Consider the following 12637-nt stretch of genomic DNA (forward strand, 5'->3'; position numbering starts at 1 on the left):
CCTGCCTCTCCCCTCGATGACACCACCCTCCTTCTGATCACCCCATCTATAAATCTCCAACACCCTCCCTCCCCATCACCCCAACCGTTCATCAGTCTCTGCTTGGACACTTCAGCTGGCGCCTCCCGCCCACATAGTGACTGCCCAGCTCAAGCCCTCTCACCTCTCTCCCAGGATTGCAACACCTTTCTCCTCTCCAGGCAGTTATCATTCCTCAGCCAGTTATTTTCCAAAAATAGCTTTAATAACACTCTGGGGCTGCACGTCCTCTGATGGCTCCTTGTTGTCTACAGGCCCAGTGGCTGGGTCTGGGAGGTCACCAGAGTATGTCTCTGTCTACACAGCCACTGTTCCTATCTCAGTAAGCTGCAGCAGCTCACACTGAGGCCTCCCTGGCTAGTCATTGCTGTCAACAAGAACGCTCTTTTCTGTCGCTCTGTGCAGAGGACACACATCTCTCCTTCCAGAGCTCCCCACCCTGTCATGCTGCATGAGACATCTTCAAAGGGCCCCAGCTCTCTGGATGGAGCAACTTTAGGCAGAAAGATATGCGCACAGGAGTCCACCCTGGCCCAGGGGGTCTGGGAGACTGTAGCTCAGGGACTTGAGTGCTTTTGAGAAACCCAGTGTTGCCAGAGACCACAAGACAGAGGTGTGTATCTGGGACATTCTACACATCTCCTGCCAAAATGAGTTTTAGCCAGGCCAGGTATGCACACCTGTAATCTCAGCACTCTGGGAGGATGAGACAAGAGGATGGAAAGTTGGAGCCCAACCTGCACTATTTAGCAAGACTCTCGTCTCAGAATTTTAAAAGGGGGCTGGGGTTGCAGCTTAGTGTGAAGGCCCAGGGGTTCAACCCCCAGTCCCACAAAATGAGCCAATAAAGGAAGTGAGCTGTGGTTGATCATTCACCTCCCGAGGCTCCTCAGAAACCTTCCAGGTTCTGCTTCCACTTTGTTTCCCATCTGCTGACCCCACACTGGCCCCAGAGCAGAGTAAGCCCGAGTTTTACGAGGCTTTAAGGAGCTTTGATGGGAAAGATTAAAGGGGATCTAGGCAGGTGAGGCTCGGCGGGTGCCCGATCCCACGGCGCGCAGCTGCGGTTGTAGCACGCGCGCTTGCTGCGGACCGAGCACGCGCCTGCCCGGCCACCCCCGCCGCCCGCCCGCTCTGCTCCGGGAACCTCCCGGGGCACCGAGACGGCTCCCGCCCACAGCGGCTCCCTGCTGCTGCTTATCGCCAGATTCTCTGGATTTTTCCCTTTTCCCCTTCCCAATCCCTGCTCTTCTTTTTTCTAATTATCCCCAAGAGGAGTAACTCAAAATCCAAAATAGTGGAATTGATCCTATCATGGTTGAGAAAAGACAGACAAAAAAAAACCAACCAAAAGTGCAAAAATACTTGAGTAGCTGAGGGGTGGCGGTGGCGGGGTGGAAGCTGACCGTCCCAGCGCTCTTGAAGGCCAGACCACCCTGGGTCACTCCGTGAGGCTCCAAGTAAAAAATAAAAAGGACTGGGGTAGGGGCCGGGGAGATGGCTCAGTAGGATAAGCGCTTGACTGGCAAACTCAAGAATCTGAGTTCAATCCCCGGTTCTGCAAAAAAAAAAAAAGGACTGGGGTTGTAGCTCAGTGCAGAGGCCCTGAAATCAATCCCCACAATCACAGAAATACACACACACACACACACACACACACACACACGCAAAATTACAGTACTAGGATTTCAAGTAAAGGAAATTGTGAGCTGCAAGAAATTGCCATTAAAAACTAGGTAATGAGGGGCTGGGGAGATGGCTCAGTGGAATAAGCGCTTCCCTGGCAAACGCAAAGGCCACAGTTCAATCCCCAGTTCCATCAAAACCAAACAACAACAACAACAACAAAAAAAAAAAAACTAGATAATGAAATGTCAATTTTGGGGAGGTGACTGAGCCCCTCTTTACTTGGCCCCATCTAGAAAATGAGCTGAGGCCAGGGGTGGTGGCACATGCCTATCATCCCAGCACTTACGCGGCTGAGGCAGGAGGATCACCATGAGCTTAAAACCAGCCTGGGTTACAAAGTGAGATCTTGTCAAAACAAAACAAAAATAAATAAATAAATAAATAAATAACAGCTGACCTCTTGCCATTGAGTAGCAAAGATGTCTGACTACAGTGGCCTACACTGGAGTCTAGCAGAGGAACACGGGCCCGGGAGCCACGAGGCTCTGTCCGCCCCATCTCAGGGGTACTCCTGGGGTGGCAGTGGCTGGCCCTGTCAGTCATAGGAAGCAAGGCTTAGGGAGGTTCAGGCCAGAGTGCCTAAGCCCAATGCTTCCTGGGCACTGTGTTGCAACCACAGGGCCTTCACTGGAATGACTGATGACAGTGAAGCCATCAGACAAGCACGCCAGGTATCTAGGTCCTCCCAGGTGCCAGCAGACTGCAACGCCCAACTCCAATAGTTTCTCCTGCTGCTGTCCATTCACAGACGAGCAGGCTGGGGCCCTGGCTGCTTGGATCACTTTGGGTTAAAGCCCAGGGAGCTGGTGAGATTCATCTGAGACTCCAGCACCCCAGCAGGGGCAGGGGCAGGAGCAAAACCTCAAGCAAGCATGTTCACAACAGTGAGACCGAGGACACTGGGAATTTGATATACAAGCCAGGCGTGGTAGCGCACGCCTGTGATCCCAGTGCTCAGTATTCAGGAAGCTGAGGCAGGAGGATTGCCTCGAGTTTAAGGCTAGCCTGCACTACATAGCGAGACCCTGTCTCAGAAATTTTAAAAGGTCTTTTTTTCATTACTAAGGCCTGGGTTAGTTTTTGTTTAAGAAAAATGTTCCAAACAATGCCAGGCACATAACTGGAACTCAATAAATACTAAATTTCCATCTGTCTATCATTCCTAAGTTTATGATACATAGAGTACAGCTGTATGTTGCATTTTTAAACACCCATCATCTGGCACAGACAGATGTTGCAGAGGTCAGCAGATGTCACCACTACTTAGGGGAATACTGACAGTGAACTTCCTCTGGCAGTGTTTTGTCATCCAAGGGATCACATAAGGGCTTTTCCCCCCTTTGTGAAACAGGGTCTCATTATGTAGCCCAGCCTGGTCTTAAACTCACAGCAATCCCCTGCCTCAGCCTCCTGAGTGCTGGGGTCACAGGCATGCACCCCCACATGCTCAGCCATAGGTATTATTACCTAGAGTCCACAGATGAGCAACCTGAGGCATAGAGCCTCCGTGACTTTCCTGAGGGCAAGGTGGAATTCCCCAACTGCTTCCTCCCATGTCCTATTTCTCCAGATTGCACTTTCTTGGCACTATCCAAAAGTGGTGACACAATTGTGTGGTGGCCTGGGTGGGACAGAAGGCTGGATGTCAGGGCATGGCAGCTCCACTGTGATTGAGACAGGGTCTCACTGGGTAGCCCAGGCTGGCTTTGAGCTCACTGTGATCCTACTGCCTCAGCCTCCTGAGTCCTGGGATCACAAGTGTGCACCACGACACCTGGCGACGTTGGCATGCAAAGAAGATGTAGACAAGGACAACTGGACAGAGTGGGCCTATAATTCAGGACATGTCCAGGGGACACTGCACCAGGCGCACAGAGTGCTGGGACTTCTAATAGGACAGACTTTGGAGGCAGATGGAGGAGGACCTGGAATGCTCGCTGAGGAGTTGGGAACCCACGCTGTCATGGCAGCGGTCTTTGGGCCTGTTAACATGGGTGCTGCAGGGACCAGATGGCCTTTTCCACCATTTTCTCCACTAAGGCCAGCAGAGAAGGACTCTCCTGATATGGCCTTGCTGTTAAGGAACAGAGTGTGTGCAAGAGCTGGGTCTGTAACTCCATCTGCCATCTGCCCTGACCAGGTACCACACTAGGTACCTGAGGACCTTGTCATCTTCCTTGAGAGAGGGGCCCCAAGTTAGTGTCCTATGGAAAATCCTGTGCCGTGGGATGCTACTTAGATTCTCCTTCTTTCAAACTACCTGCCTGGACACAGTAGTGTGTGCCAGAGTCCCAGTGACTGGAAAGCTGAGGCAGGTGGATCGCCTGAGCCCAGGAGTTGGAGGCCAGCCTGGGATATCTAGGGAGACCCTGAATCACAGATCAGAATTAAAACTAACACCACTACTCCATCCTAGAGTTTAACAAGTGAAGGTAGAGGCTGAGGAAGATAGCTCAGCAGCATAAGCACCTTCCTGGCAATGGCAAAGTCCCAAGTGAAGGTGGTTAGAAAGGGTGCTGAGCTGCTGAGGTACTTGGGCTTTGTAAGGAGTACAATGGATCAACATAGAATCTGTATTTTATTTTATTATTATTATTATTTTTTTTGGTAGTGGGACTGGAACTCATGACCTCATGCTTGCCAGGCAGGTGCTCTGCAGCTGAGCTACATCCCTGGCTTTACTTTGCTTTTCGTGGTACTGGGAACAAACCCAGCAACATTCTAATGAGCTTTGTCCCCAGCCCTTTTTTACATTTTTAATTCTCATTAGAGGGTCTCACTAATTTCACAGAATTGCTCAGGCTGGGCTGAAACTCGTGATCCTCCTGCCTCAGTTTCCCTTAGTGCCAGGATGACAGGCATGTCCCACCACTTTTAGCTCACTAAGTTAGCTCACTTTGAGAGTGTAATGGAAACAGGAAACAACTGCATAGGAAGAAAGAGCAGGCTGCAAGGCTCCCGTGTTGTCCGCAGGACCAGAGGACATGGACTGAAGCACACAACTATGACAAGTGGGGATGAGGTTGCTACCTGTGTCCCAGACCTGGGAACAGGAACAACCGTGGCAGGGGTCAAGGGGTAGCTGGTGTTGGTTGGGATCAGGACAACTTTCGCATGCCTGGTCCCCAGCACAGGGCCTGCTGACTGCTCTGCTCAGGCCTTGGCTCTCATGCTTTTGGTCTCTGCTGCCAGTCTCCACTGTGGGCTCCAGGCTCCAGGCCTATCACATCCTCGCCTCTCCTTCACAGCCTGGAGAGAGCCTGGCTCAAGTCTAGCTCCAGCCCAGACCCCTCCCTTAGACCAAGCCTCACAGCTAACCATCTCCCTGACACAGCTCCTCTGATCCTTAGTGAAAAGGTCTTCTGCCCTCCTAAGCCATCTCCACTGGACCCAGCAGTAAGCAAATCACTGCTTCCAATTGTTCAACTGAAAGCCTTGGCCCTCAGACGTTCACCACCTCCCTTTGGTTCTGAATTCTAAATCTCCCAGAATACCCTGCTTCCCTCAGGCTTCCACTAATGGCTCCCAATAGCCATTGGGAGTTATTACCTCCATGGCTGCCTGCATGGTCCCCCTACTGCTCTGCAGGTGAATTGTATCCATTTTCAGAGCTGAGGATCACACCTAGACCTTGTGTTGTACGTAAGTGCTCTGCACCTGAGCTACATCTCCAGCCCAAGATTATTTTATTTTTTAAAATTTGTTATGAGTCCATGTTTGCAGTGCATAATGATCACGTTTATTGTGAGGAGGCCTATTTATATAGTGTCTTCATTCTTTCTGCCCTACCCCTCTCCTCCCAGTTTTTAGCCCCTTTCTATTTGCAAAAGTTGTTTCCATTTTTTTCTTTCAATTCTTTATTTTTTCCATCTCATCCATTTGAGAAAAATTTAAAAAAAATTCTATTCTCTCTACTTTCTATTATCTTATTTTGCTCTTTATCCTGAGTTTTTCATAGAGGAGAAGCCTTATGCTATTGAAGTTGTGTGTCTGTTTTACTTCCCTTAACCTGATGGTCTCCAAGTGCATCCGTTTTCCTGCAAATGCCTCGAGTTTTATCCTTGCGCTGAGATCCATCTTGCCTCAGGATGAACAGCCACCATCAAGAAATCAAATAATAACAAACGCGGCAGAGTCGGCGGGGGCGGGGGCGGGGGCGCTTATTATAAATCACAAGTTCACAGCAACACACCCCCTTCTCAGGGTACATCCCAAATCCTTGCAAAGCCTCTTGAGTCCTACAAGATGGGCTCCCCTTGCTCTAAGTCCCCTCCTGTCCTAGCCTCCAGTCAACCACCAAGCGCTGACTCCAGCTCGCACAGAGGTTCCCCCCGGGCCCTGCCCCAGTGCCTGGGCCTTATCCCAGCTCCAAGCCCTGCTCCACCAGGCTCCCCAGAAACTGCCCCTTCTTAACACCTCGGGGCGGTCCCTCGGGCACGCTTGGGAAGCAGGGACTTGTCCAGCTCATTAGCTAGGCTGGCACCCACGTGCTTCTGCTGCTGGCCCGGGCCTGGGGGTGGGGAGGTGGCAGGGATCAGAGCAGACGGTGAGAGGACAAGGGGTCTGCAGGAGCGTTTGCAGGCTGGAAAAGACGACGGCCGGGAGGAGGACAGGGCGTCGGAACCCCAGCCTGGCACAGGAGTCCATGCCAGGTGAGCGCACGGTCCTGGAGCTCGCGGGGCTACAGGTGTGCGCCAAGGCTGAGGGGCTCCCGCGGCGGTCAGGGGGCGCTCTGCGAACGGCACTGTCCGGAGCACAGCAGCCCGGGGCACCGCCACGCGGAGCGCGCGGAACCCCCAGCCGGCCCTATCGGCCCCGCCCCGGCGTCCCGCTATCCACCCAATCGTAAAGCGCTGCCCTCTGAGACCCCGCCCCTGGCCAACTCACCGCCGGCCAATGAGCGCCAGCACCCGGTGCCCAGTGCGCGCAGCCCGCGCGGAGCCGGCTCAGAGCGAGAAAAGCGAACCCAACCCGTCCGGGCCGCCGCTCCGGACCCGCCAGCGCCGTGGCCGCCGCCTCCTCCCCCCGGTCGGGTGTACTGTCCCAACCCGAAAGTCCAGTTCTGCGGCCCGGCAGCGGCCAGCAAGCGAGCGGGCGCGATGACACAGGAGTACGACAAGTGAGTGAGGCGCGGGCCGGGCAGGGCCGGGCCGCGCGGCGCCGCGATCGGGGCCCGGCCCGGACAGCCTCGCCAGCTTCCGCCGCTTCCCTGGGCCCGCAGCCCATAGCCGCCGCGGCTCGCGGCTTGCATCACCGTGCAGCGACCCAGAGCAGGCAGCGGGCGGAGGGGACGCATGGGAGCCTTGGCATCGCCCGGGGCCGAGGAAGCCGCTGGCATCGCCGCTGGTAACGCCCGGGGCAGCGCCGGGCTTCCCGTCCGGTCTGGACGCTCGGGAGTAGCGAGAGGAGGCTGGAATCGCGGTGGTCGGCTAGGGCAGAATGCGCGGGAGCGCGCCCCGGGAGCTCGCGACTTAAAAGTATTTTGTTTGGCAAAGGGAATGGGATTTAAGACCAGGCGATCCAGAGCCAGGAGCTGGCCTCTGTGCACTTGGCAACTTTTAGGTCACTGTGAAACTGTCTCAAATTTTTTTTTTTCCCATTACTGGAGATTGAACCAGGACCACTGTACAGTGCTACATCCTCAGCCCTTTTTCTTCTTCTCGTCCTCCTTATTTTATTAGTATTAGTATTAATATTAGCGTTAGTATTATTTATTCGGAGGTAAGCTTTGACTAAGTTGCCCAGCCAGGACTCAGACTTGGGACCCTTGGGGCCAGGGAGGTAGTGCAGCGGCATAAGCCCCTGCCTGGCAAGTGCAAGGTCCTGGGAACCTTGGGACCCTCTAGCCTCAGCTTCCCAGAGTGCTGGGGGCCAGGGGTGGTACCAGAAAAACCACTTTTTTTTTTTTTCTTTTAAAGAAATTCACTCTGAGCCAATCAAGTCCGTTTAGTACCAGTAAATTCAAGGCAGATAGCTTTATAAGTGTTTGCCAAGGACCATTTTAGGTGTGCTGTTTTTCTGGATGAGATCGGATATCCTATCTGTGGAGTCATCTACAAGGCATTTCTTTTGGGGTGTAGAATATATAGTTTAATTAATTACTGGCTTGAACTCTGTTTCAGACCCCCCAGTACCCAGGAGCCTTCAGGGCTTGGTCATGGCTGGAGGGCCACTAAGAAGCCCGAACCAACTGCTTTGGTGTTTATGTCTTGACTTATAGCTCAGATAAGGGAAAATTTTCCAAAGCTAACGTTCTGGCCTTAGGCACACTTTGGAAATAATAAAACACCCTGAGGGTGATCGCAGACATAAAGCCATTGGAAAAATATTTATTTTCTGATGCTGGTACAAATTTGGGATGGGGGTGGAAAAAGAAGGAAAGCTGAAAAACTAGCATTACAGGAATTAGATGGGCCAAGGGCTGTCATAGTCTTTGGAAGTAGCTATTAGGCCATTAATAATAGCTTAGTGCAGCAGAAATCTTCTGCTGCGTACACTACCAGGGAATACCACCAGGTATATTTACTTCTTTTAAGGGGGGGTGGGGTTTTTTTGTGTTTTTGGTTGTTTTTGTTTTTTTGAGACAGTGTCATTTAGCATGGGGAGATTTCAAAATGACTGCAATCCTCCTGCCCCAGCCTCCCAGCTCTGGGATTACAAGTGTGCACCACTGTACCCGTCGTTTATTTTCTTAAAATTCAAGATTTGTGTCTAGTCTAATCTATTTTTAAACAAACTGGGACCATTGAACGACCCTCGTGTTTGTCTTGTCTTAATATCCTACCCTACCTGGAACCAGATATAGGTTCGAGACCTAGGCTCTTCCATAGCACTGTAGTCACACTCGACCCGACCCGGGGTGAGTTCTAGACTCTCCCTCTCCTTTGCAAAGTTGCTGTCTTTTTTCCAAATTCCTGTTTTTAAAGGGCCCCGGGTGTCTGCCAAGTCTTAACCTTTGTTGATTACTTGAAAAGATAACCAGTCTCTCTCTACCTTCCCTGTTAGGAGAGATAGATCGCCTGTAGGCCATGTACATATTTCAAGTGTATGTTGCAATGGGCGCTTGCTTATTGGGATGATAATTCAGTGTAGTTCCAAACATTTACATTTTTTTTCCTTTAATAAAAACCCTGCCTAATATTAGGCTAGAGTGAGTGTTGTTTTTTCTCTTTATTGACTTATTACATAGTACCCGCAGAACAGTTGTTGAGACTGTTGACATTGTAATTTTTTTGGAATCAGTAATGTTTGCTTAGTCTTCTAAATTAATTCTTCTATAGGCTTCACTAGGCTTGCCATTGATTTTCTGAATTTTTCCCACCAAACTGCAATGTTCCCACAAAATAGTTCTTTGCCTGTGTGGGAAACAAGTGAACGTTTTAGGAGCATATGGCAGCTGGGAATTGAACCCAGGGCCCTGTACTTGCCTGGCACATTCTCTACCTCCCAGCTCTTAAAAACTAGTAAAGATTTTAAAAACCAGATTTCCCCTGCTCTTTCTTAAATCTTCGCCTATCCAGTGGCTTCATTTATTGTAGATTCTTAAGGGTTTATCTCTAAGATAAACAGTTAACTCTCCTGCCCGAAAATTATGCCTCTTTGTTGATTGACAATCCCCTTTGGCCACATTCCCTGCCAAACTCCTGGATGGAGAATAAACTTTAGCAATCCCACCAGCCCCCAAGGATTTGCTAGGGTCCCTTTTTCTTTCCACATATTCTCTCAGCCCTGGCTTTTAGGAAGATTTCTTAAGGTCTGACATCAGAAGAGGAAGGGTACATGTATTAGCACTATATATACTTGCAGGGGAAGAGGAGGTCAGGCCCGTGGCCTTGCTCTGGATCCTTACATCTGTTTATGTAAAAATCTGTGAATCGCCTGGCCTGACTGTGTTCTTTTTTGAGACGGCGTTGTGATGGCCTTGAACTCATTGCAGAGCATACGCTTGCTCAGCAAGTAATCCTCCTGCTTCAGCTTCCCTAATAGTGGGATGACGACATGCACCACCACGCCCAGCTCTATCCTGGTGTTTTCTTCATTCCCCTACAGCAAAAGGCCGGTGCTGGTCCTCCAGAATGAAGCGCTTTACCCGCAGCGGCGTTCCTATACCAGTGAGGATGAAGCCTGGAAGTCATTCCTGGAAAACCCGCTCACCGCAGCCACCAAAGCCATGATGAGCATCAATGGGGATGAAGACAGCGCGGCAGCACTGGGGCTGCTCTATGACTACTACAAGGTGCGCCTGCCGCAGCTCGGCTCCCGCGGCCTGTAAAACAGCTGCAGCCGTCCTGTGTGCGAGCTGGTTTTTGTAGCAACTATAAATAGTTTAATGAGAGCTTTGACTCATGGGCTTCAAAGCTGAACTTGTGTGATCAGAGAATCAAAGGGTTGCTTTGCAGATGAGTGATGGAGCCAGCTGTCCTGGCCATCAGAGAAGATGGCAGCTGTATCACTAGCCTGCATCTCTTACCACGGTGTTCTCAGACCTGAAGAAGGAGCCAACTAACACTCCTGCTGACTTTTGTCCTGTGTAGTTTAGGAGGCCATTTCTGTGACTCTTGTCACAAGCCCTTTGATTTGATCTGATTGAGGTGCTGAAAGAAAAACATAAATCTGAGACCTGCTAGTTCTAAAATCAGGATGTATTTTGTTGTTTGTTTTTAGACATTTGCATTAGCCCCCCCCCCTTTGAGATGGGGAAGTTTGAGAGGGTCTCATATGTGGTTCAGGCTGGCCTCCAACTTTCAGAGATCTCCCTGCCTCAGTCTCCTGACTACTGGGATGACAGGCGTGTGCCGCTATGCCTGGCTTTGCAGTTGTCTTAACTAAACAGAAGCTGCAGCCTGCTTGGGTGTGCACAGGGCCCTAGTTTGCTGAAGGGGGTACCTGGTCTGTCTCATATCTTCCTTATCCTAATAACAATAGAGCTGCCACTGACTGATGATTTGTCATATTGGCTACCCCACCACTCACTCTCAGGTCCCACAGCTAGGACCCATGCCAGTAGGGTCTCCCCTCACCTGGTTCCAGCCACAGGCTGTCCTCAGGGCCAGGCACATGGTCTTCTGGGTGACACTGACTCCTGCCTTCCCTTAGGCCAATAGCTGGTATTTAGGGATGGCTAATAAGAGTGTAGGCTACATTGAGTGTGGTGATGTGTGCCTGTCATCCCAGCACTCAGGAGGCTGAGGCAGGAGGATTGCTGTGAGTCTGAGGCCAGCCTGGGCTATGTAGCAAGACCCTGTCTCTAAAAACAAACAAACAGTAAGAGTAGTAGTTACTGGGTATGACGGACACATGGTCAATGTGCTGTCGTTACTGCCTTTTTTGGTCATTTTTTGAGACAGGGTTTCATTGTGAGGCTCAGGCTGACTTTGAACTCGTTGTATGGCCTAGGCTGGCCTCACACTCACGATGATCCTTCTACCTCAGCCTCCCTACTGCAGGGATTACACGTGTGTACCACCACATGCACTTCAAGGGTGGCAATTTTATAGGAAATCTTGTTAGGCTTCTTGTAATAAGTGTAAAGTTATAGTACTATTGTAAAAAGTGTAAAGTTTTTGTTTTTATAGTGAAAATATGTGAGAACACAAGTTTAAGCCCAGCTAGGCAACTTAACCTCTTATGGAAACTCTGTCTCAAAAAAAAAAAAACTAAAAATGTACTGAGACGATGACAGTAGCTCATGCAAGGGTCCTGGGTTTCATCCCCAGTACTGAAAAAAAAAAAAAAAAGAAGAAGAAGAAGAAGAAGGGGCTGGGGAGATGGCTCAGTGGAATAAGCGCTTCCCTGGCAAGTGCAAGGGCCTGAGTTCAATCCCCGGTTCCACCAAAAAAAAAAGAAGAAGAGGGGCTGGTGAGATGGCTCAGTGGTCTAAAGCACCTACTTAGAACAAGCTCAGCAAAGCACAGGAACCGGGGTTCAATCCCCAGCACCACATGCCAGCCAGCCCCGCCCCCTGGTGGGCTGAGCTGGGCACACACACACACACACAAATAAATAAAATAAATAAATTTAAAAAAAGAAGAAGAAGAAGAAAGAACAAACCGAGTTATGACTTGGGTCATGGGCATAGGAGTCCCAAAGCCTGTGCACATTCCAGCTATGACACCAGCCTGGGCTATGACACCAGCCTGGGCTCTGGAGGACCTGATAGTCCCAGTCTGTATCTCTGCCATGCGGTCGCTCTGAGCAAGTAGCAGCAGCACAGCGGGATGACCGAAAGCAGGAAGCTTCTCCTGTGTTAGGCAGTGTAGATGGGTGGGCGGAGCCTGCTTCCTCCTGGAGCTCCCTCCATGTTTGGTTTGCACTGGGTTCCTGTGAGCATGGACCACCTTGTTGCCATGGCAACCAGTGTAAACTATGGAGACTCTTGTGTGTTGGGTCCCCAGAGCCTTCTGCTGCTGCACTCTGCTCCTGGTTGACCTGGGGATGGGTAGTGAGTGACCGCATTTGGGGGTGTGGCCCATCCTTCTCCGGGTGAGGACTGAGCCCTTCCCTTGTGTTCCCATCTAAGGTTCCTCGAGAGAGGAGGTCATCAGCAGCAAAGCCGGAGATTGAGCACCCTGAGCCGGATCACAGCAAAAGGTAATGCTGGGTCGCAGCGCAGAGCAGCGCGAACGGAAAGTGCCACCTTTCCCTGAAAATAGCATGTGAATTTAAAGCCAGGTGTGATGGTGCACACCCATGATTCCAGTGATGGGAGGCTGAAGCAGGGGGTCACTGTGAGTTCAAGGCAAACCTGAACTACATAATGAAACTCTGTCTCAAAATAAAAAACAAAGTGCAAAACAGCAATTGGTCTACATGATCCAACTGTTTTTTTTTTTTTTTTTTTTTTTTTTTTTTTTTTGCAGTACTGGGGATTGAACTCAGTACCCTGAGTTTGCCAGGCAAGCGGTTATTC

At 50.7% G+C, this 12637-nt stretch overlaps 1 protein-coding gene across 1 annotated transcript in view; it reads left to right on the forward strand.

Annotated features, from left to right (window-relative positions):
- Positions 1-6675: 6675 nt before the first annotated feature.
- The window catches only part of Grhl1 (grainyhead like transcription factor 1), a 29716-nt gene continuing 23754 nt past the window's right edge, over positions 6676-12637 (forward strand). Inside the window, exons 1-3 of the mRNA XM_004642341.2 lie at positions 6676-6847; positions 9778-9964; positions 12248-12318. Coding sequence (XP_004642398.1) covers positions 6828-6847; positions 9778-9964; positions 12248-12318 — 278 coding nt within the window. The 5' untranslated portion in view covers positions 6676-6827. The remainder of the gene's footprint in view (positions 6848-9777; positions 9965-12247; positions 12319-12637) is intronic.

Source organism: Octodon degus, unplaced genomic scaffold (genome assembly GCF_000260255.1).
Source record: "Octodon degus isolate 3935 unplaced genomic scaffold, OctDeg1.0 scaffold00151, whole genome shotgun sequence".
Classification (NCBI taxonomy): domain Eukaryota; kingdom Metazoa; phylum Chordata; class Mammalia; order Rodentia; family Octodontidae; genus Octodon; species Octodon degus.